The sequence below is a fragment of the Vigna angularis genome, chromosome 5, assembly GCF_016808095.1.
Source record: "Vigna angularis cultivar LongXiaoDou No.4 chromosome 5, ASM1680809v1, whole genome shotgun sequence".
In the NCBI taxonomy this organism is placed as follows: Eukaryota; Viridiplantae; Streptophyta; class Magnoliopsida; order Fabales; family Fabaceae; genus Vigna; species Vigna angularis.
This window is the reverse complement of record NC_068974.1, coordinates 38,270,124-38,290,985: the sequence shown is the minus strand read 5'-3', so window position 1 is coordinate 38,290,985 and position 20,862 is coordinate 38,270,124. Positions and strand designations below refer to the sequence as shown.

At 36.0% G+C, this 20,862-nt stretch overlaps 2 protein-coding genes across 4 annotated transcripts; one reads left to right on the top strand and one right to left on the bottom strand.

Moving 5' to 3' along the window:
- Positions 1-2,106: 2,106 nt before the first annotated feature.
- On the top strand, positions 2,107-13,390 carry LOC108340212 (E3 ubiquitin-protein ligase UPL3). Of its 3 annotated transcripts, none has more exons than XR_008249186.1 (18): positions 2,107-3,285; positions 3,529-3,639; positions 3,766-3,882; positions 4,063-4,233; positions 4,307-4,468; positions 4,651-4,899; positions 5,041-5,162; positions 5,256-6,639; positions 8,096-8,191; positions 8,679-10,250; positions 10,358-10,582; positions 10,676-10,780; positions 11,781-11,861; positions 11,957-12,025; positions 12,119-12,247; positions 12,588-12,710; positions 12,799-13,006; positions 13,175-13,390. XR_008249186.1 is itself a non-coding variant. In XM_052878491.1 (17 exons), exons 1-17 carry the CDS (start codon positions 2,434-2,436, stop codon positions 12,862-12,864), a joined length of 5,634 nt encoding a protein of 1,877 aa, XP_052734451.1. In that variant the 5' UTR covers positions 2,107-2,433; the 3' UTR covers positions 12,865-13,112. The 3 variants fall into 3 exon arrangements, 1 of the variants encoding a protein (XP_052734451.1); XR_008249185.1 differs by having other exon boundaries at positions 12,799-13,021; XM_052878491.1 differs by lacking the exon at positions 13,175-13,390 and having other exon boundaries at positions 12,799-13,112.
- Positions 13,391-15,324: 1,934 nt separating this feature from the next.
- Positions 15,325-20,430, bottom strand: LOC108339806 (beta-galactosidase 13). The gene is made up of 18 exons (XM_052878490.1): positions 19,783-20,430; positions 19,466-19,561; positions 19,250-19,362; positions 19,060-19,126; positions 18,890-18,982; positions 18,643-18,786; positions 18,377-18,471; positions 18,185-18,290; positions 17,860-18,063; positions 17,611-17,778; positions 17,334-17,512; positions 17,084-17,193; positions 16,801-16,910; positions 16,594-16,701; positions 16,407-16,511; positions 16,194-16,339; positions 15,727-16,072; positions 15,325-15,611 (listed from the first exon to the last, which is right to left on the bottom strand). Exons 1-18 carry the CDS (start codon positions 19,948-19,950, stop codon positions 15,492-15,494), a joined length of 2,478 nt encoding a protein of 825 aa, XP_052734450.1. The 5' UTR covers positions 19,951-20,430; the 3' UTR covers positions 15,325-15,491.
- Positions 20,431-20,862: the final 432 nt, after the last annotated feature.

Genomic DNA, 20,862 nt, shown 5'->3' with positions numbered 1-20,862 from the left:
CTGATATCCACTAACATAATACTAAAAAAAACCTAAGATGAATATAAATGATAAATAAATTGAGAGAAAAAAGAGGTTAAAAATCTAATCAATTTAATTCCTATAAATTCTCATCACACATACATGTAATTTCAAAAAATTGGAAGGACCACAACATCCTCAACCTTCTCAAGGATTTGTCCACGAAAGATGGACTAAAATGATATTTATAGATAAATATTAATGTGTTTGACATAAATTGAACTTGTAAATTGTAATTATTTATTTATTTTATTATACTCTTCACACATTTTGCATGAATTATGTGATAATAATAATTACATATATAATTTAATCGAAATAGAGATAATTTTGTTAGTTCAAGCAAATGATGTTGCATTTGGTTATTGAATCACGCTACTTTAAATCAAGTTTAAACTTTCATTATTTGTTATGATGATTAGTTTCAACAACATATATATATATATATATATATATATATATATATATATATATATATATATATATTTATTTATTTATTTATTTTAGGTAAATGAAGAAGTTAATTAAAGTTCACAGCTGCAATTAGTGTGGAATTGCAAAATTTACATTATATATGCACATGCATTAGTGTGGAATTGCAAGCTTTAGATTATGCACATGCAAACTATTTAGTGTAATATTATATGGTTTTAGTAGGTGTCAAAAATTGAAGAATAAATGGGTGTTAATTAGTAAATTATGAAAATTGAAGTGTTTTCGAGTTTAGTGGAAGGATTTAGAAGTTTGATTCATGGGGTATGTGAATATTTAAATGAATTAAATATATTTTTGGTTAATGTTAATGTGAAATTAAAATATTTTACTCTTCAAAATTTTAATACATTTTCACCTCGTAACTTTAAAAAATAAATATTATTTTTAACTTAAAGTTAACCGACTAAGAAAAATATATTAATTTAGTTTTAAAAGTTTAATAATTAGACTGTATTAAATTTTTTAATAAATATAAATATAAATTTTGTATTTAATTTTTTTGACTAAAAATATATTTGAATTTATTTAAATTAATATGACTAAATGTAATATTCATCCTTTTTTAAAACAACTTTAAGTTGGGAAAAATATATTTGAAAAATATTTTTAAAACTTATTTTATACATACATTTTTTTAGATGATATATTTTCTTCAAATTTTCTTGATGTGAGGATTCAATGTCATGATGTAATTTATGGAACCTTTTTTGATATTATAAGCAATGTGATGATATTATTTTCTTAAAATAAGAGGTGAGAAATTTGTATATCAACAAGAATAGTTAATAACTTTTTAAGACAATGATACATATTTAATGAAAATATGAAATAAAATAAAATAATTATAATATATGTAAGTTATGAATAAATTTACGTTTACTTCCTTTATATTATTTTATTACATGAAAAATATCATGATTATACATATATAAACATGGTAAGTAATTATTGAGAGTCAAACGCTGAATAGTATATTTATATGGAATATTGGAATTATACATATTCAATATTTCAATTTTTAAAGTTAACTTTTGTTTTTAAATAAAGTTATTGACTATATTAGGATTACTTTGCACTTGGCATTTTTCATCGATGTCGTACTAAAAAATATTTATTTTCATATTTAGAATTATCTGAATTCTAACTTTATTGCAATTACATTGGACTAAAATAACTTGTTTAAAAAATTTGTAAAAGGTAGTTATTTCTAGAAAAAAATATATTTTAGCATAAATATCTCCTTAATTATCTGCATGACTTTTAAAAATGTTTAAAATCTTACACTTTTTTTTTAAATTGTACACCATATTTTGATTTACAAATATGCGTAATATTTTTTTTCATTATATTTATGTAAATTTTGTGGTGCAACCAATGAAAAATATAAAATAGTACATACTCTCGGGTGGCTGGTGTGGTGGCGTTGGCTAAAACGACGTCGTGAGAGGTGGAAGTGTACGCGCCACGCTGTGACAGTGCCACCGAGGAGCGTGGCTAGTTCAGTTCGGTTGGACGAAGGAAAGTGACCACCATCAAATAAAATTTTATTTAAATATTAAAAAAGGCAAAGAAAGTTACATATAAAAGCGTCATTTTATTCTGTCCCTTTATTCTTCCATTTCTTTTTCTTTCTTCCTCTCTTACCCATTTGCCTGGCTTAGGGTTTCCGGCAACAACCCTCTTTCGTCATTACCTCAAAATCTTTGTTTCCGTTGATTACACTCCTCCGAAATCTCACTCCACGCCTTGTTTGAAAACCGCGAATCCCCTCATCTGCAGTTTCTAGGGTTTCAATTTGTGGAAGATTCGTTCTACCGACAAAGATTCGATCCATGGTAGGGATTATTGGGCGGATGAAAGCGTGATTGACGCTCGGTGGCGAGCGAGTTGATAGACTGCGGGTTGGGTGGATTTTGTATGGAAACACGGAGCCGGAAGCGGGCGGAGGCTTCCTCAGCTGCCCCTTCATCCCCTTCCTCTGGTCCCACTACCCGTTCCAGCAAGCGTGCGCGTCTCTCTTCTTCTTCCTCTGCTTCCGCCGCCGCAACCACCACCGCATCTCTTTCTTCTGTTAACACTCGCTCCCGTGCATCAAGAACTAAGGAACAACCCTTACCTCCGAAGAATCCTCCTCCCATGGACTCTGCCAATGAATCATCTGGTTCCCGACGTGATCGCCGCAGCAAGGACAACACCGACAAGGGTAAGGAAAAAGAACACGATGTTAGGATTAGGGACAGAGATGCTGACAGAGGGCTGGCATTGAACATGGATGGTGGTGCAGAAGATGATGATAATGACAGTGAAGGTGGTGTGGGGATTTTGCATCAAAATTTGACCTCTGCGAGTAGTGCACTTCAGGGGCTGCTTCGGAAGCTTGGTGCTGGGTTGGATGATCTGCTCCCATCTTCTGCCATGGGTTCTGCATCTTCCTCTCACCAGAACGGGAGGCTGAAAAAGATCCTTTTTGGGTTGCGAGCGGAGGGCGAAGAAGGGCGGCAGGTTGAAGCGCTGACGCAACTCTGTGAAATGCTTTCAATTGGGACTGAAGAATCGCTTAGTACATTCTCAGTTGATTCGTTTGTTCCTGTGCTTGTGGGTTTGTTGAATCACGAGAACAATCCCGACATCATGCTTCTTGCTGCAAGAGCATTAACCCATCTCTGCGACGTGCTACCTTCATCTTGTGCTGCGGTTGTTCATTATGGTGCAGTTTCAATTTTCTGTGCGAGGTTGCTCACCATAGAATACATGGACTTGGCTGAGCAGGTTGTTCTTTAGTTCATGCCTATTGTGGGACTAATGAAAATCGGTGTTTAAAACTTGTAAAACAAATATTATTATGCTTCAATGTTGAATCTGGTGCTGCCTAATTGCTTTTAAAATTATAGACTATAGTCTCCCAGGGTCATATTTTCAGTTGGAGAAGAAATTTTCATTTTTTTATCGGTGACATAGCATTTTGAAATGGAATTCTTACAGTTTGATTACTTTGTTTGATGGCATGAACAGTCCCTTCAAGCTCTGAAGAAGATATCTCAGGAGCATCCCACTGCCTGCCTACGAGCAGGTGCTCTTATGGCCGTGCTTTCTTATTTGGACTTCTTTTCTACAGGAGTTCAGGTAAATTGTCAGTGAAGGACTTACATTTAGTGTATGATTATAGTTTTGTTCTTTTGGACAGTCATAATTCATTGGCCACTGGTTCTTTAAGTGGCATGTGTAAGTTGACATTATTCTTCGTTTCAGCGGGTTGCATTGTCTACTGCTGCAAATATGTGCAAGAAACTTCCTTCAGATGCGTCTGATTTTGTGATGGAAGCTGTTCCTCTTCTCACAAACCTTCTTCATTACCATGATGCCAAGGTATGGTCATGTTTTGTTTTCAGTCTTGTCACGTAATGGAATCTGTATTTTTGCATTTTTCGTCCATAAATTTTCCTTTTAAGGAAGTTTACCTCGATAGGTGGGAAATTTTGATAATTATATTCTATATTATAACTTATTTATCTGTACTTTCACCTTATGCATTACCAATTTTTGTAGGTTCTAGAGCATGCCTCTGTTTGTTTGACTCGAATAGCTGAAGCGTTTGCGTCATCACCTGACAAATTAGATGAATTGTGCAACCATGGACTGGTAACACAAGCTGCCTCCCTCATCTCTAACAGCAGTTCTGGAGGTGGTCAGGCTTCTCTCAGCACACCGACATATACGGTAAGTGTAATTTGTGCTTCAAGTCTCATGCATTTTGCCTGTAGTTGTTGGTCCTTGACTTGGGTATATGCAGGGTTTAATCCGACTTCTTTCAACTTGTGCGAGTGGATCGCCTCTTGGAGCTAAAACTTTACTACTACTCGGAATTAGTGGTATTCTTAAAGATATTCTATCTGGTTCTGGAGTTTCTTCTAATGCCTCTGTTTCTCCTGCATTAAGTAGGCCCCCGGAGCAGGTATGGTTTAACTTCAGAACTCTTCCTTTTTTGGTCATTCACGTTTAGTTTTATATCGTAAGGGTTCATTTATCGGACTCTGACCTGACCTCAATGCACCATTATTTAGAGCCTTGATATTTCCAGTTCTGTTCCATTTCTGAAGAGAAGAGATTATTCTAATTATCTGTTCCAATGTATAGATATTTGAGATTGTAAACCTGGCAAATGAGCTTCTTCCCCCATTGCCACAAGGAACAATTTCTCTCCCTATCATCTCCAACATGTTTATGAAAGGGCCCATTATAAGGAAGTCTCCCGCTGGTAGCTCTGGGAAACAAGAAGATTCAAATGGAAATGTTACTGAGATATCAGCCCGTGAGAAACTATTAAATGACCAGCCTGAACTTCTTAAGCAATTTGCTATGGATCTTCTACCAGTTTTAATACAGGTTGACATTTTTTGAATTGATCAATTGCTTATATTTTGCTTGATAGATTTCTTAAATTAAAAACTAGATGAGATAAATTGCTCCATTGCTTCCTTATTTGTTTTTTGTTTAATTGATCGTATTGGCTTGCCTTTAATTCAGATATATGGTTCTAGTGTCAATGGTCCTGTTCGGCACAAATGTCTTTCTGTCATTGGAAAATTGATGTATTTCAGCACAGCGGAGATGATCCAGTCTTTGTTGAGTGTGACCAATATATCAAGGTATGTAGACATTTAATGGTGTTGATATTACTTAATATCCTAACTGATTTTATGGGTTCAAAGAATTTATGCATTTTCTATTTGATCATATAGTTTCTTAGCTGGGGTCCTCGCATGGAAAGATCCACATGTGTTGATTCCTGCCTTGAAAATTGCTGAAATTCTTATGGAAAAGCTTCCTGGGACATTCTCCAAGATGTTCATCAGAGAAGGTGTTGTGCATGCAGTGGACCAACTTATTTTACCCACAAATTCAACCAATATCTCTACTCAGGCATCTTCTGCTGAAAAGGATAACGATTCTATATCTGGAGCATCATCTCGCTCTAGGCGTTATCGGCGACGCAGTGGAAGCTCCAATCCTGATGGTAATCCTTTGGATGATTTGAAGGCTCCTGTTTCAGTGAATGTCGGCTCACCTCCAAGTTCTGTGGATATTCCAACAGTAAATTCCAGTATTCGCATGTCTGTTAGTGCAGCCGCAAAGGCTTTTAAAGATAAGTACTTTCCTTCGGATGCTGGGGCGTCTGAAGTGGGTATTACTGATGATCTTTTGAATCTGAAAAATCTTTGCATGAAGCTAAATACAGATGCGAATGAAGAAAGGACCAGTGGAAAGGGGAAATCTAAATCTTCTGGATTTGTTCTAGAAGAGTATTTAATTGGGGTCATAGCTGACATGCTAAAGGAACTTGGCAAAGGTGATGGTGTATCTACATTTGAATTTATTGGTAGTGGTGTTGTTGCAGCTTTGTTGAATTATTTTTCCTGTGGGTACTTCTCTAAAGATAAATCCTTAGAAACCTTCTTACCAAACCTTCGCCAGCAAGCACTTACAAGGTTTAAGTTATTTATAGCTGTTGCACTACCTCCCTCAACTGAAGTTGGGACTGTGCCTCCTATGACCGTCTTGGTTCAAAAGCTTCAAAATGCCTTGTCCTCATTGGAACGTTTCCCTGTTGTGCTGAGTCATTCATCCAGGTCATCTAGTGGGAGTACACGCCTCTCCTCTGGACTAAGTGCATTATCTCATCCCTTCAAGTTGCGGCTTTGTCGAGCCCAGGGTGAAAAGTCACTTAAGGATTATTCATCAAATGTTGTATTGGTTGACCCATTAGCAAGTTTAGCAGCCATTGAAGAATTTCTTTGGTCTCGTATCCAACGAAGTGAATCTGGTCAGAAGTCCACTGTACCTGCTGGTCATTCTGAATCAACTCCAGGAGCTGGTGTATCCACTCCTTCCACTACCCGTCGTCATTCTACTAGATCCAGATCATCTGTTGATATAGGTGACACATCTAGAAAGCAAGTACTTCAAGATAAAAGCACTAGCTCTTCTAAGAGTAAGGGAAAAGCTGTATTAAAGCCTGCGCAAGAGGAGTCAAGAGGACCTCAGACCAGGAATGCTACTCGCAGAAGAGCAGCTCTTGATAAAGATGCTCAAGCAAAACCTGTAAATGGTGACTCTACTTCTGAGGTATACGGATGGAAACTAAGTTAGGGTTAGTTATTTGTTAAAAATAACTGCTTTAGAAATCAGTTCTGTATTATAACTCAAATAACACTTTTAGTAAACAATACTGTGTTAGAAACTGTAGGATGGTAGTCATGCGTAGAAAATAACTGCTGGTAGTTATTTACTAGGAATTTAAGAGTATACATCTGGTAATATGTTTTGTAATTTGGCAATGTGAAGTCACTTTTAGTTTGTGGATAGAGAATACTTTCTGTAGGAGATTTCTTTCTATGGGACATCAAGTGTATTGCTGACTTTGTACGTGATTGGAGACTTTTGTCTCTGATATAGCAACTGTATTGCTGTATTTGTATGTTATAGAGACCTGTCTCTGGGACAGCTCGTGTATTGGTGTTTGTGTGTGATTCAGTGTTATATATTATATTTGTTACTTTATGAAATGGTGTTATATTATATACTGTGAAATCCTAGGTAAGAGTTTGCAATGCTTCAATTTTTTTTCATCTGTCAATTTATAACTTACAATTATTATGTTTTTATTAGATGTTTTTCCTTTTTTTTTCTCTCCCGTTCCTTATGATATGTATGACCTGACTAGGTTTTTGTTGTCCTTATTTTGGCTTATAATGTGAAATGTAAGGAGAATACTTAAAAGTGCCTATATAAGATGCAAAGGTGCCATATTGGATTGAAAGACATTGAAATTTCTCTGCTATATGTAACTTTGGACACTATATTTATTTTCTGTAGATCCTTAAAATGTTTTACCTCTGCCATTTAGTTTTATAAAGAGCTTTGGATCATAATTATTTATGCTATAATCTCTTACACGAGAAAAACTGCCTATTTGTTCTTTTTAATTTTGCACCATTTATTTCTTTACGAACAGTTCAGTTGTACATTAAAATTAAGCTGTTGTAAGATTCCTTGCCTAAGTGTCGTAGTTACTAAAAAAGTGAGGTAGAGTTCGCATTGAGAGGATAACTTATTATGTTGCATAAGGAGCATTCTTGTAACGGTGTATTTGGGATCTGATCAAATGGGTGCTTCATATACGCTAATCCCCATCCTTTTTTCGTAAAGTGCACATATCAGGATTTGTTGCATTGTGCCTCTCATAATTTAAAATCAAATGCTTTATACAGTTTAAGTTTGATTATTTTTTTCTGGCATTATGCTTGTCATTTTCAAAGTGCAGTTCAGTGCCCCTTTTATGGGGAAATGTTTTAGGATGACTTTTGGGCGGGCTTATAGTTTTCCTATTTACGTCATACTTTCTTTGTTTTTTTTTTTGCTTTTGTTATGACAGTGTTTACATGCATGCTAAGCTTTGGTCTAAATCATGAACCTAATTCAAGTATCCTGAAGTATCTAAAACATTAGTCTATTGCCACCCATCCCCCTCCCCCCCTTTCATTTTTCTGCCCTTCTATTGACATTTTCCAAAACTTTGCAGGATGAAGATTTGGATATATCTCCTGTTGAGATTGATGAGGCATTGGTGATTGAAGATGATGATATTTCTGATGATGAAGATGATGACCATGAAGATGTATGTTATATACTGTTCTTCTTTTGCTAATATTATCTTCCTTTCTTAATCATGAGTATCTCATTGAAGTTGAGTGGTTACTGTTTTTTGCTTTCTGTCATCATTCCTTTTTTTTTTTTACATTTTGAACATTGCTTTTGATATGTTAAAATCTATGCATCTTTGTTTTTACTACCAGTGCTGGTGTCCTTCTATCTTGTTTGCAATATTTTCAAAATGAATTGCTGCTCTCTTTCTATCATTTTGTTCAGTTTATGACCTTGTCCACAGACGATAATAATGGGAAATATTATACTGTAGGGACTGCTTGAAATTGTGTGTTGTGTACACACGATAATAATGGGAAATATTATATAAGATATTTCCATATCAAATCATATAATGTCTCTGACATTAATCTGGATTGAATGTTAAAATTAAATTCAGTTGTATAATATATTTATGATTTTTACATATTTTGTGTTTGTTTTAATTTTTCTTGTTGCAGGTTCTGAGGGATGATTCTCTTCCTTTGGTGTGCTCTCCTGACAAAGTACATGATGTGAAATTGGGTGATCTGGCTGAGGAAAGTACTGTTGCTCCTGCGACAACTGATGGCCAGACTAATGCTGCTTCAGGTTCTAGCAGCAAAACTGGTACCGTGAGGGGATCAGACTCTACTGATTTTAGGAGTGGCTATACATCAAGCTCAAGAGGTGCAATGTCATTTGCTGCTGCTGCCATGGCTGGACTTGGATCTGCCAATAACAGAGGTTTAAGGGGGGGAAGAGATCGACTAGGGCGTCCATTATTTGGTAGTTCTAATGATCCTCCAAAGTTGATCTTTACCGCTGGTGGGAAGCTGCTTAATAGGCATTTGACTATATATCAGGCAATTCAAAGACAGCTTGTGCATGATGAAGATGATGACGAGAGATTGGCTGGCAGTAATGACTATGTATCCGGTGATGGAAGCAGGTTGTGGGGTGATATTTATACTATAACTTATCAGAGGTCAGAGAACCAAACAGATAGGACTACCCCTGGAGGTTCAAGCTCTAATGCTTCCAAATCTGGCAAATCTGGATCTGCATCAAATTCTGGTTCTGAAGCCAAGCTACATCAGACATCTGTATTAGATAGCATCTTGCAGGGTGAATTGCCCTGTGAATTGGAGAAATCTAATCCTACATACAATATATTAGCACTATTGCGGGTGCTGGAGGGTTTGAACCAACTTGCCCCTCGATTGAGGGCCCAAGTGGTTACCGATAACTTTGCAGAGGGTAAGATTTTGGATTTAGATGAGCTAAGTGTTAGCATTGGTGCTAGGGTTCCTGCAGAGGAATTTATAAGCGGCAAACTTACTCCAAAATTAGCTAGGCAAATACAAGATGCCCTTGCCTTATGTAGTGGGAGTCTTCCTTCATGGTGTTACCAGCTAACTAAAGCATGCCCTTTCTTGTTTCCTTTTGAGACCCGGAGACAGTACTTCTATTCAACTGCCTTTGGGTTATCTCGTGCACTGTATCGTCTTCAACAGCAGCAGGGTGCTGATGGTCATGGATCAACAAATGAAAGAGAGATCAGGGTTGGTAGATTGCAGCGGCAAAAGGTTCGTGTATCTCGAAACCGCATTTTGGATTCTGCTGCCAAAGTGATGGAGTTGTATTCTAGTCAAAAGGCAGTACTTGAAGTAGAATATTTTGGTGAAGTTGGCACTGGTCTGGGTCCCACCTTGGAGTTCTACACACTTCTCAGTCATGACTTACAAAGAGTTGGACTTCGAATGTGGAGATCAGGTTCTTCAGATAAATATTCAATGGAAATTGATGGAAATGAAAGGAAAATGAAAAGTAGCGATGGCTCTTCTGCTGGAGATGGAGAACTTGTTCAGGCTCCTCTTGGGCTGTTTCCTCGACCATGGCCTGCAAATGCTGATACATCTGAGGGTACCCCATTTTTTAGAGTTATTGAATATTTCCGGCTATTAGGTCGTGTAATGGCTAAAGCTCTCCAAGATGGACGCCTATTGGATTTACCACTGTCAGCGGCATTTTATAAGCTTGTTCTTGGTCAAGTAAGTTATGGAATGTTGATGTCTTGTCAGTTGTCTGATTTCATGTGTATACTTGATCTTTAGGATGATTTGTAGTTTGTATATATTTAGCCTTTGATATATTGCAGGATCTTGATTTGCATGACATTCTTTTCGTTGATGCTGAGCTTGGGAAAACTTTACAAGAGTTAAATGCCCTTGTTTGCCGAAAACGATATCTCGAATCTTTTGGTGGTTCCTATACTGATAAAATTGGTAATTTACAATTTCGTGGGGCTCAAATTGAAGATCTCTGCTTTGACTTTACTCTTCCTGGTTATCCAGAGTACATCTTGAAACCTGGAGATGAAATTGTATGTATTCAGTCTTTTTCTCTTTCCCTTTTTTTTGGTTTGGTTCTGATTCTCTCTTATGACAATTTCTTTGAATTTTTTCTGAGCTTTCAGGTTGACATCAATAATCTAGAGGAGTACATATCCATGGTGGTCGAGGCAACTGTTAAGACTGGAATCTTGCGTCAGATGGAAGCATTCAGGGCAGGGTTCAATCAGGTATAATTGTTGATTTTAATTATATCTTTTAAATTTGACTGTGCTTCTTGTTTGAGGATTGTGTGTAAGTTCTTAAACAGTATGTAATGTATTTGTTGTAACTGTGAATAGAAGTTTTTGCAATTTCATTGTTGTCTTTCTTTTATTATACAGGGTCCATTCTTTTTCCGTTTCCTTTTTTGTTTCTCCCAAACAATTTGTTTGGAAAGGAAATTTGACTGGTGTTTAATTTGGTATTGAACATTAATAGTTCAGCTTTTAGATTTTTATGTTTAGATTCTATAGGGCACTTTTCTCTAGTGAAAATTACTACCTTTGTTTTCTCCTAGCCTTTTACTTAGTTTGCTACTTGCCTTGTGTCGTGATATGAATTTGGGTATTATGGGGTGTCCAAGTCTCACATTCAGTAGTATGCTATGGTGGAGCGTATGGTGTTTGGTTCTCCCCCTTAATATCTAGATTTTTTAGGGTGGGTTTCCCGAGTGCTTTGGTACTTATCACATCATATTAGAACTGATTGTGAGTATCTTGGAAAGGGCTACCTACAAAGGGTTTTAACCGGTGAGGGGTTCTGACCAACAAGAGAATTGGGTAACTTGCCTCTGAGAGAAACATTGACTCTCGGAAAGAGCTATAATAGGAACTTGGATATTATGGAGCCAAAGTCCCCTCAGTGAAGTAATCTGAGATGTTCAATGGTGTATTGAGTGTTTAGTTCTCTCCCCTTAATAGTTTAGCTTTAGAGAGTGGGTTCCCTAAGTGCTTGGGTACTTATCATGTCCCCCTTACCTTTCATATCAAGAAAGGAAAATAAACGTATATATAAGTAAGTTATTCAGTGTAAGAATTTGACAAGTGAAATCAGCTGATAGGTCCTTGTGTGTGAGAGATAGGCTGAGCAATAGTTGGACCATGAAAAAACTAGTTGGATATTGTATTCATATCCTTATGTTGAAAAACTAAACATTTGTCACTTTCTCTCTTGTGCTTGTTAATTCAGGTTTTTGAAATCTCATCTTTGCAAATTTTTACTCCCCAAGAACTGGATTATTTGCTTTGCGGCCGTAGAGAATTGTGGAAGGTATTTTTTTTTTTACTCAAATGTATTGCTGCTTCTTACAACAATATGTGAACTGTTACCTTGAATATGCCATAAATTTATTTTGTTTTCTGCAGACTGAGACACTTGCTGATCATATAAAATTTGACCATGGTTATACTGCCAAGAGCCCAGCCATAGTTAATGTATGATTCTTGTTCCTGTTGGACAATTGTGTTATTGGAAAAAATATAGGCTTTGTTATATTTGAAGCTCATTCCGTATGATGCTATTTTCAGTTACTAGAAATCATGGGAGAATTCACACCAGAACAGCAGCGAGCCTTCTGTCAATTTGTTACTGGTGCACCTAGACTTCCACCTGGTGGACTGGCAGTTCTAAATCCAAAACTAACAATTGTGAGGAAGGTATACAACAATAAGTTTTGATAACTTGCAACCTGTCTGCTAGTTCATTAATTATGCCTTAATGTTATTTTGTATCCGAAATCTTGAATGTTAGAATTGTCTTTATTATGTGAGGTGGGGATGATCCTTTGTTTGGGCTATTAGAAATCTGGTCATTACCAGTGTTACTACAGCTCTTTCTTAAGTAACATGATGTTTATGGAATCTTTGACGGAATAGTTATGACATGATAAGCAGAAGATTTACTTTGTATAGTTTTCCTCTTTAATCTCGTAGCAGGGAGGGGGGCTATACAAAATACAATGCTAATAAGTAATTACATTTACATGTCTTGGTGCAGCTTTCGTCAAGTGCAGCTAATGCTTCATCTAATGGGAACGGGCCTTCAGAATTAGCAGATGATGACTTGCCCAGTGTGATGACGTGTGCAAATTACCTGAAACTTCCTCCTTATTCTACCAAGGTAGAACACTGCAAAGCATTGTTGATTTTATGACCGTGCATGTCAAAGCATCTCTTGGTGCTAATCTTTGATTTCCATTTTAAAACAGGAAATTATGTTCAAGAAGCTACTCTATGCAATCAATGAAGGCCAGGGATCCTTTGATTTATCATGACCTTCCGGAACTAACCTACCCGACCCTGCATGTTAATATGGCAAACCAGGGTTAATCTCGAGGCTTAATTATTTTTTTGGTTGCGTGTACTTTCCTCCTTGCTTCTCAAATAATGGCTTCAGTTGGGTCACGCACGTCAAAGGTGGGAATGGTTTGGGTGAGTTTACCATTGTGAAACCTTACGATTGATTCTTTATATTATTACCAGATCAATCATATTCTAAAGCAATTTAACCAAGAGCCTCTTACCGTTTTGCTCGTTGTCATTTGTTCATAATCTAATTCGTCTGAATTCCTTGATTACTGGCAGTTGAATTGGATTGCCTCATTTTCAAGGTGTAAAGGGATTTGCGGAGCTCGTTTTAGCTGTTCAACATGTAAATAGAATAGGAATATTGAGTAATTACCCTCCTAAATTTTTCATCATTCTGTTTCCAAGTCAAAATTATTGGCAGCTAGTTATATACATGTATGGAAGATGGTAAAAGGAATAGAAATATCAAATACTATGCTTTATGATTTGACATTTTCCGTTAGATCTCCTGTTCGGTGCATCATAGTGCTAAAATACCAATGATTCTAAGATGTTTGGTATGATTGTCCCAGAAAAAGGCATTCTTACAATAAATAAATATCAGTTACTAGCCTCTAGCTACGTTATATTACCCATAGTGTAAACTCCAACACAGGTAGAAAAACGATATTTTTTGTTTTGGCTAAAGAATGTGGGAGACATCTCAACGTAAACACAAATAAGCACGAATTCTATTCTATATCGGGTTTCGGCTTTTGCGTACTGAGATTGTGTATATAGGGAGACTGTATAAGCGTTTTGTAGCATTTTAAGTTACGAAATAGTAACCCGTACGAAATGCTTGATAACCATCAGTAGGGTTGGCTCTGTCCTAGGCAACATGGACACTTTGTATTACTTCAAAAATTTCAACTTCGTTCTTAGTCGTTTGAGTAATTTGAACAAACTTGGATATAAGATTCATCATCATATATAATTATATTTTGTATAACTTCTTTTTTATCATCTTGTTCTAACAACTAAAATTCTCTTGGTGCCTTTTTTTATGCTAAATTCGGCACTTGTAGTATAAAAACATCAATAACACACAAACATATTGTATGGACTTTTACTTTTAGTTTCCACAACAAAAGTTAATGAAAAGTAATTATTTTCTCGAATGGTATATGTATAATTCAGCAGGGAATTTAAATTTGATGATATAACTTTTTTTCCTATGTAAACAAGTCAAACTTCGAAGTTATTGTGCAAAGAAATTACATTGAAATAATTTATAATTAGTTTCTAAAATGGGTAATTTTGTGTATATTTCAAAAGTTATCCCATAATGTCTGCTTAAAAAGAAGTGTTCGAGGGTTAAGATTATTTACAAATGGATGTTTCAGAGAAAAATGTCAGTAAATTTTGAAACTTTGAAAGATTAGAATAGCACAACTTGTAACTTTTAAGGATCATAGTTATCATGATTTTGGCGTTTGTTTGTTTGTTTATTAGTTTATCATGCTATATGATAAACTAAGAAAAAAAATAGTTTGACAATTAAACTTATAAAATTCATGTTTTTTTTTTTGTTTTTTTTTCTATTTCGGGTTAATTTAAGGTTTGTTTGATTCAATAATGATTCTTAAAGTCATAAAAAATTACATGGCATGTCAGTAAGATAAAAGTATTCATAATAAGTATTTAAATAAATAACAATTTAACCCTAATTTTACATACTAATCCTCGCTTACTTAATTACTTATGAATAAAATGTAAAAAGACAAAAATACTTCTTTAAATTGGTTTTGCCACTATTTTTTATCCACTTTATGTAGTCTTAGCTGATAACCCAAATGAATAATTTTCTGAGTTTGTTTACACAAGTTATCTGTACTTGTCGTTTTTTGGGTTAATTGTGGAGTCCAATTTTAACGAGATAGACATAAATATTATTTTCGTGGACAATTTGATGACGAAGATGAATTCTTAAAAAGATAGTGAGTTTTGAATTAAGTTTTAGGAGTTTAGTTTAAATTGGGTCACACAGCACTTAACTTTTAATTAACTTTTCTGGTTCAATTTTTTGTGTAATAAAGTATTAATCAATGAATAAACCGCATTTGGTCTTAATCTGCCAGTTAATAGTTTTCACATATTTTGGTCCAATTCTTAAATGGAAGAAGATAATCATTGCATTTTAGTTGCTTTAATCAACTTAGAAATGATAGTTGACAAATCTCAACCTCATTATTACTGTTTTTAAAAGCATAATAAATTACTTCTTTGGGACTAACCATTTTGGACATCTTATATGATATGATAGAATATTCGTACCGCATGAACAAGTAAGAACTCTGGATAAAAGCTTAATCCTATCGAACTTGTATTAAATGTTTCTCTACATTTTTAATGTAATCAGAACAAAATTTTTTAATATAGTCAGAACAAACAAAAATGCTGTTTGTGAAGAAAGGACACTGATTTGAGGTATCCTGTGACTTACTATAAAACAAAAGAAAAGAAAACAAAGTGAAATCTGAGTTTATGAACTGCATTTCAGCAATCAGATAACTAACGCAAACTCAGCTCTAACTGTCCTAGAAACAGGTTTCTATAAGTCACACTTCACTTGAATTGCAAGAGTCTTCGACACGTCTGGGCAAGGATCTTTTCCCTTGGTGAAGGTTGAGGCTTCAAGTGGAACCGAGCATGACTGTTTTCCCACGCATTGCTGAACAAAGTCAAACAAGCAAAAAACAAAAAGGTTGAGCTGCATGTTTGAGGAGTTTGCAAAGATAAAAACAGTGTTAGTTGGTATTTTGCAAAGAAAGAAACGAGAGGTTTGCCTGTTCAATAATCTGCTTGGTGGCAGAGGCATCACATTTTCCCATAACAAACTCTCCACAGACACCCGTGGGATCACCAAAGCTTGCAAACTCCACAGTCTTAATGGTTTTGTAGGTTGGACATGTGACTGTAGCTGTTGGCTTCGGATTTTCCACAACAGTCTGGAACTTGCCACCCTTAGATGCCCAGGAATTGACGTTGGGAGGGTGATTCTCTGTGATAATACTGCATATTGTATCTCTGTCAACCGTTTGAATCTCTATCTGACTTGGGTCTGATGGCTCTTCCTCAAATATCACAAGGAGATTGTCTTTTTGATTTAAGTAAGTCCTTGGGATGTGGTACCTGATGCAACATAAGTAAGAAATTTGAGATGGCCAAAACAAAAGTTGAAACAAGGATAATGAATAACTCTGAGTTGGTTCGTTTTCTTGGACAGATATTTGTTTTTCAGTGATTTACTTACTCTGACTGAGTAGGGCTTCCAAGGGGAGAGAGGAAACTCATCCAATGACGACCAATGCTTTTACCATTGATCCAAATCATTCCCTTCCCCATACCAGTCATCTTTATGGCTACAGGATCCCTTCCCTCTGGTGTTGTAAAAGTTGTCTGTAAAAAAATTCAAACATGGGTCCCCTAGAAAGAGCTTGCAAAATTTTAATCCATTAACTATTACCTTGTACCACGAGAGAGACTTTCCATTTCCCTTGGCCTCTTTCCATTCTACTTTCTTTGATCCCTCCTCAGTGAAAACGGCGTACTCCTCTCCTTGGATTCCAACCTGCAAAACGCCACCAATTCAGCTGTGCAATCTCACCTGTTCAACTGTTATTTAAACAGATTGGTTGATCAATTAATAATACCTTAGTGCCCCAACCATTAGAAGTCAGATCAATTTTTCCTGAGTTAAGACCAAGGATGAGTATAGACTTCGGTCCAGCATACCTGTGCTCCATGTATGCACCACTGTCCTGTATATATTAAAGGGGATACAAGAATATGATGACATTGAAACATTGAAACAAACAAGTGGTGAACATAGGTGAGAAGGAAAAAGTTGAGCCTCTTACAGGGAGTCCAATAGTGGTAGCCAAGATAGCTATGTTGTTAACTCCAACCTTGAAGTTTACAGCTTTCTGGAATTCAAAACCTTTCTCTTCATGGGTACCATGATTTGTTCCTTAAAACCATCAAGACAGATAGTTAGCCAAATGTGAACAACCCTCATGAGTTTTTCTTAGAGAATAGAATACTATACACTTTGCAAGGCATGAAGAAATCCAAATACATTGGACTCGATCCACTTCCCTCTTTTATGGAGAATGATCATTGGTCAAGTTTCTGCGTTCTTACCAATAAATTCTCCATTTACAAAGGTATGCAGTGAATGGCCAAGACTCAAAATACGAATAACGGTGGATACGTCACTCTTCTTTGGCAAGTCTTCCGGACCCAATTCCACGCTGCATTAAATGTATAAAAGGGTCTCATACAACAGTTGTATAGAATACCAACGCAGGGATGATGAGGTTGACGAAATATCAGGGTGAAATCTTATGCATGGGATAATAAATAAGGGAAATTGTTTCTGACAGGAACTCACCTGGTGGTGTACCATGCATAGTCTGTGGTGTCTTTAAGCAAGCTATAAAGTTCAGCGGGGACATTTCCACTAACTGGTATATCCTTGGCGACTGGAATGGTTTCCGTAAACACCTCCCACTTGAAATTGTTTGCATTTTTTGACTTCTTGAAGTTCCTTGAATTATGTTGTGAAGCAACCTGATTGAGGAGGCAATGTGAATTAAAATACAGGGACTAATCAAGAAGCAAATCAAAAATTTCAAAGCCTTGTAAAAAGCAAGGGTAAAAGAAGCTACATTTTGGGTGTTGAAGACCACAGTCTTGCAGTCAGGGAGGATACTAATGGAACGTGGTGGCAGAAAATAGTTCGTTTCTCTGAACTTTATGGTGGCTGAATTTTTGGTGTGGTTGTTAGTGATGAAAGCAGTACATAAGTGACTATCTTTCTTCTCGAAAACTATAATCTGCGTAATTTAAACTTGCAGCATTATGGTTGTAGTTCAAAAAACTTGCAAACGTGAAGGCTGGTGAGATGAGATGCTGACCTCATGATGCTGGTTAACTTTTACGGTCGTCGATTCAGCACCGAACAGGGACTGTCTGCATAGGGTCAATGCCTTGTGCACGTCTCTCAGGTGACTCCATTTTGGGTCTCTCTGCAAACCGAACTCATCAAGAGGGGCTTCATCGTAATATCGGGTTGTACTGAAGGCAGAGCTTGTTCTACCAAAATTTGTTCCACCATAGTACTACACACAAGTTTCAGATTGAGTTGAGTGAGAAGACAAACTCTCTATCCATAACTTCGTTTCATAAAACAAATTTGCTAGCTGGCGAGCTATATATATAGCATCATAAGGTTTTCATTACCATATAGTAGTTCATCAAAGAGCCCCTCTTAGAGAAGAAACGGGCAACTGAGAAGGCAATGTCTTCTGCTGATCTTTGCGATGGTGGATCTCCAAACACCCTATACCTGTAGTTTCAATTGGGTTAATTGATGTTCATGAAACATTACAAAAATACTTACTTACAAAGTTGATCAGCAATGAATATACTTACTGAGCAGTCCAGTTTTCAGTCCACAGGACAGGCTTGTCGGGTTTGTTAGGGCCTGTAAAGGTATCACCACAGTGTCTTCCATTGCATGCATTTACCTGGAAATTCACGCAAAATCTAATTTAACTCTATAAAACCGATTTATGAGATAAGTTTTGTGTGTAAATCTAATTTAATCTTGTAAGACTGACTTGTAAGATATGTTTTGCATCCAAAATCTAATTTTTCCCAACCGTTTGGAATATGTATACACGATTCCATGAACTTACCACTGGATCAGGAGCATCCGTTTGTTTGCACATGATCCATGGAACTCCAACATCCAGTGCAACTGCCAAATTTGCAGCCCATTGGACGTACTTATCTCCGTCCTCTCTAAAAGCGCGTTGGATATGGTTGTACTCATTCTCGATCTGTATTATAAATAAAATGCTGTGAACACTACTTTGCTTATACTATATCTTGTGAAGTAATTAGCGTTGGGAGATTTTTTATTATGTTGATAATATTCAGAACCTGTGCCAAGATGATGGGGCCTCCTTGGGGAGCGAAGAGCTTCGCTTCTTTACATAATTTTATAACAGTTTTTGTATATTCTTTCATGTATTTCTGCAAATTAGAAATCATTTTAATAATCTTCAACTATATTACCAGGAACTCGAACCTCACGTAAGGTTGATTCATACCTTAAAGGCTTCATTGTTTGAACGGAATATGATATCAGGAACCTCTCTTAGCCAATACGGAAGTCCTCTGATGCATCATCAACATTGAAGGAAATTAATTATCATCATATGAGACAGCGACGAACAGGTATTATTTGTAGCTCAGAACATGCATTTCATTTCAGAGTTTTAAATTCAATAAATAGCATACCCGTGATTCCATTCGGCTTGGATGAAAGGTCCAACCCTGAGGGTAACATACATTCCTTTGTCATGACAGAGCTGCATGAACTTCACGAAATCATACTCCGGATCCACTTTGAACTGCAAAATCAGAGAACAAACCACCATTTAGACCAGCTGAAATATTCATTAACGATTCGTGTATGCAGCTAGTAGTTCGATCTAGTTCCAGAAACAATTTTACCTTGCCATGTACAGGCTCATGAACGTTCCAGAAGATGTATGTTTGAATCACGTTTATACCTCCACGTCTAGCTTTGTCAATAATCTGTGGCCACATCTGAAAACGTACACCCAACAAAACCATTTATTTGTTCATCTATACCGAGAAATTGTTGCATGGTTTGGAATCCTCACGTTCACACGTAGCATGGAGTTGAATATTTTATATTACAACAAAAATTAATAAAGTTCAACTGCATGTTACGTAGAGATTCACTGAGATCATATAGCATGCATTCAGTACAACAATTTCTGCATGTTACGTGATGAAGAAGGTACCTCAGGGGGACTTCGAGTGTAATGGACGGAACCGGAGAAGAGAAGCTCCCGTTTTCCATTGATGATGAGCGACCTTCTATCGTATGTGACTTCCTTATTCTTATTCTTCTCTGCGCTGGTAACAGTGATGAAAAGCAAGGTAATCAAAGCAAGTTTGATTGTCGACATGTTGAGATTGTGTGAGGGCAAATAACTCGAAATTGATTAATCAGATGGTGTAGTTGTTCTGAAACTGTTTCCACAATTCCATCAGCCACACTTACGTAGTGAAACAACAGACAACACATGATGTTGTATATAAGGTGTTGGAGGAAACCTCGGTTTCCTTTGTCAAATTTCTGTTAGGAATCATTGGTCATGGTTAAGCTTTGTCTACGTGTCGCATAAATATGTTGCTTTCTCCTTCTTTCGCTGCTAGCTACATAGTATTTTTCTTTGTAAACTATACTATTATTGTTTTGCCTGTTATTTTTGGAACGTGTATATATACATATATATCACTTGTTTATCTTCCCCATGCATTGCTTTGAATTCTTTGCGGTGTTCATGGTCCATTGCACACTCTACTTTCCTTTTTGAAAATGTTTGACATACACTTGCAGTTCATGTACACCACTTCCACGTGGCAGTATGTGTGGCATTGCTGTACAGGTGGCAATATTTTAACTTAATATCTTGTGGATTTTAAGAAACTATGTAATGACTTATGCTTAGAAGACATTTATAAAGTTTGGATGGTTATTATATATTTATATTTATGCATCCTATTAAAAAAATAACAGGAAATCGATCAGCATCAATAAGATTTTTTTATCAAAAAATTATTTTAAGATTTTAATTCCTTTTATTATTAGTAAGAATTAAAGATGTATTAAGAACTTTACAATAATTCACAAGTATCTTACAGAACTAATATTGAGTTACACTTGTTATAAATTGGAATATACTCTCTTTATTTTGTTGGAATTGTAACAACTCTTCTAATTATAACATATAATTTACAATATGATGTAATTTATTCCATTTAAAAAATTAAAAGTATTTTAAAAAAATATGTATAAAATTTATTACCTTCTCATG

Bases quoted from the DNA above. Each gene is read 5' to 3' on its own strand.
- LOC108340212 (XM_052878491.1), top strand. From the start codon at position 2,434: ATGGAAACACGGAGCCGGAAGCGGGCGGAGGCTTCCTCAGCTGCCCCT. The intron at 5,163-5,255 runs GTATGTAGACAT...TTGATCATATAG, and splicing joins AGTGTGACCAATATATCAAG to TTTCTTAGCTGGGGTCCTCG. The intron at 10,583-10,675 runs GTATGTATTCAG...CTGAGCTTTCAG, and splicing joins TGAAACCTGGAGATGAAATT to GTTGACATCAATAATCTAGA.
- LOC108339806 (XM_052878490.1), bottom strand. From the start codon at position 19,950: ATGTCGACAATCAAACTTGCTTTGATTACCTTGCTTTTCATCACTGTT. The intron at 18,983-19,059 runs GTATGAATCAAC...TCTAATTTGCAG, and splicing joins CAAACAATGAAGCCTTTAAG to AAATACATGAAAGAATATAC. The intron at 17,513-17,610 runs GTAGCTTCTTTT...CTCCTCAATCAG, and splicing joins TGGTCTTCAACACCCAAAAT to GTTGCTTCACAACATAATTC.